We start from the raw sequence: 2,996 nt of genomic DNA on the forward strand, positions 1-2,996 counted from the left end.
CTGTTAGTCACTGCCAGTGTACTGTTTCCGGCTCTGGGGGAATGCTTTGCTCATTGCTGACAAGATGTGAAGAGAACAAAGCAGTGGGCTTGTAAAAAAAAAAAAATATACCAGTGGTTTGACATTAAGGGAAAAAAGAAAACATGGCACATAAGTCCTCCAAATTGAGTTTTGTGGCTGCAGTGTTGCTGCATCTGTTGGAAGGGAGGGAAGATAAAAGGGTATACAAGCTTGCACGTCCTATCATACATAGAATTCCAAATAGGTGTGGTTGAGACATTGTAAAGGAATGAATGTGTTTTCCCTCTTTTCAAAGGTTTTTTGGGGAGGTTTTAGAAATTGGGGGTGGAGGCGACTCAGATGCTCATTCTCATCAGGTATTTTTATAAATTATTTTCTGCAGGTTTGCAGGGGTTGCATCCCGTTTGTCTTCAGCTCAAATAAGGAATGGCAGTCGTGTTGTTTTTCCTTTTTTCTACTTTTTTCACTTTCCCACACATCTGCATTCTTGGGTGTCAGCGAGTGATGTCGAGCTCACAGATCGTGACCTCACTTATAGTGAGAATGAGCTGGCAGCAAAATCAGAGAAAGTAAACCGGTGGTAAATTAAAAGCCCCGCTGCAGAAGCCTCACTCGAGAGAAGTAGATTTGTGGAAAGGTCGCAGCAATGTGATGGTGGTAGATATAGCAGTTTCGACATTGATGTGTCTGTGCTTTAACGTGACAAGTTCAAAAGTACATGGCTGAAGGCGTGACTGTTTAAACATGTCTGATGTTGCACACTTTGCCTCTCTCTCGCTCTCTCCGCAGAGTTTCAATGCTCCTCCACGTTCTAAGATGAAGTTATGGAAAGGTGCTACTTTTGCCTTCATGCTCTGTGCTGCAGCCCTGTCCACCATCCTCATTAGAAACATGGCCACCATCAGACAGTTCAAGCTTAACACAAAATATCCATCTTCACCCTCGTCGAGACCGTCTGCATTATTAGAATCAGCATCCAAGACCTCACCGCCATCATCGTCATCGCCCTCCTCAGAATCAAGGCCAGTGCCCCAACAGATGGGTGATCTGCATCGGAGGAAACGCTCAACAGACGACATGAAATCTTTCCTCTCAGAGTGTAAGATAAGCTGTAGTTTTCATCTTCACAAGCTTGTGAAAGGGTTCCGACAAAACACTCAGCACCTGACTCTGTTGCTTACGGAGCAGGTTTAACTGTTCACACACTGATGTCAGTTAGCACCGGTCATAGTTCACCGGTTCTCCACAGAACATCTCCAACCTCTAAGATGATGGTCTTTTTTTTACCTCACATTGCAACAGTGACAGACATTCATCAACAAACCTCGCTCTGTGGAACTTAAACACTTTCTGTTTAGCTAGCGCTGATAAGGATAGTTTGTTGCTGTTACGATAGATAACATTTTTGTGGTCCTCTGTTTGCACCTGACTTTGATTTCCATGCCAACGTCAGTGCATTATCTGTGTGAGCCATCTGTTCTGTTGACACTTCTGATTGTTGAAAATGTTAGACACAAAATTACACAGAAACCAGATAATCCCACCTCATGACCTGTCAATAACACTTTCTGTTGATTTATTCCCCTTTTTTTGTCAGTTACCATGATGTTGCAGAGCTTCACCGAGGGCGAGCTTCAGCACATGGTCGGAACTGTGCTAGAAACTAAGCGAAGGAAGAGCCGGCGGCTTGCTAAGACCCAGGGCCGCAGGACTAAAAGGGCCCGAAAGCCCAAGTCGTGCACCGTCAGGACGCTCGATGTGAAAGTTAATGAACTGGGTCTCGAATATAAGAGCGAAGAGACTGTGCGGCTGCGCTACTGCAGTGGCAAATGCGATAAACACCGGGAAAACTATGACATGGTCATGAAGCACATGATGACAGTGGGCTTCAGAGAGAAGGGCCGCAGGGACAAAGTTAGCATTCAGCCCTGCTGCCGACCGATTGCATTTGAGGACTTTACCATCCTGGACACAACAGTAAACCCCAGCCGCTATCAGAACATACACAATGTATCTGCAAAGAACTGCGGATGTGTATGACCCAGAGATATGGACTTCTTTATGCTGCTCTCTCTCTCTGATGGAAGAGTCATGGTTGCTGTTAACAGAAAATCTATGGAGTATAAACTCAATGAGAGGAAGATGTGAATATGTTCCTGGATGCTCCAAAGCAGCTTTTTAAAAAAATAATAATTTTATTTTTTTTTGTTGGACAGATAGACTATGGCATTTGACCATCAGTCTTCACAAGCTGAGACAGTGTCACGTGGACACCAAGACTTGACATGTACAAAGGCAGACAATGGCTGCTTAAATCACAAGTTTTTATCTTTTCTATCCATGTAGTAACACTGTAAACTGTGGTGTAACAACAATGTAGCAAGGTTTTGTTTGTGATGTCATATTTCAGTAGTAAATGAAACAGATTATGATTTATAAGCTGTAGGGGACCAGATCAGTGCTGTAACTGGACTTCATTCCCACCGGTGTTAATCACAGGACACTTCAGCCTCGTGGCCTGATTATAATGTTTTGTGATCTGGCTTAAAGCGTGTTGTTATTACAGGCCATGACTTTGGTTCCCTACTTCTATGCAATGTTACTAACTGCAGTGTTATTACACAGGTAAAAGAAAAAAGTGTTACTGATTAGAATTTGCTAATGCAAATCTATAGCTCCAGGTTTCATGCTCACGTTAAAAACTCCAGTGTATGTCGATTTGTGTTGAATAACAGCAACAGAGCAATTTAAACATTTCACACATCTGCTCCCTTGAGTTCTACTTTCTCAAAATACCCCAGTCTAAAATACACAATTACCCATAATTTTCAGGAATTATTTTCCCCAAATAATTGCCATAACACACCAAGTCAAATCAACACGCGCGGGAATCCACAAAGTTACATTCATAAACATCGCACGTATCAGGTTGCCGGTGATATAACCCGTTTCATTTTTGTCTCTGGGTGTCATTT

At 42.9% G+C, this 2,996-nt stretch overlaps 1 protein-coding gene across 1 annotated transcript; it reads left to right on the forward strand.

Moving 5' to 3' along the window:
- The first annotated feature begins 837 nt into the window (after window positions 1-837).
- LOC146613164 (neurturin) lies at window positions 838-2,061 on the forward strand. Its single transcript, XM_085378971.1, has 2 exons — window positions 838-1,120; window positions 1,619-2,061. The coding sequence occupies exons 1-2, from the start codon at window positions 838-840 to the stop codon at window positions 2,059-2,061; spliced, it is 726 nt and encodes a 241-aa protein (XP_085235097.1).
- The last annotated feature ends 935 nt before the right edge of the window (window positions 2,062-2,996 follow it).

The sequence above is a fragment of the Diplotaxodon limnothrissa genome, linkage group LG18, assembly GCF_057381915.1.
Source record: "Diplotaxodon limnothrissa isolate DT_005_m linkage group LG18, D_limnothrissa_male_GT1.1, whole genome shotgun sequence".
Classification (NCBI taxonomy): Eukaryota; Metazoa; Chordata; class Actinopteri; order Cichliformes; family Cichlidae; genus Diplotaxodon; species Diplotaxodon limnothrissa.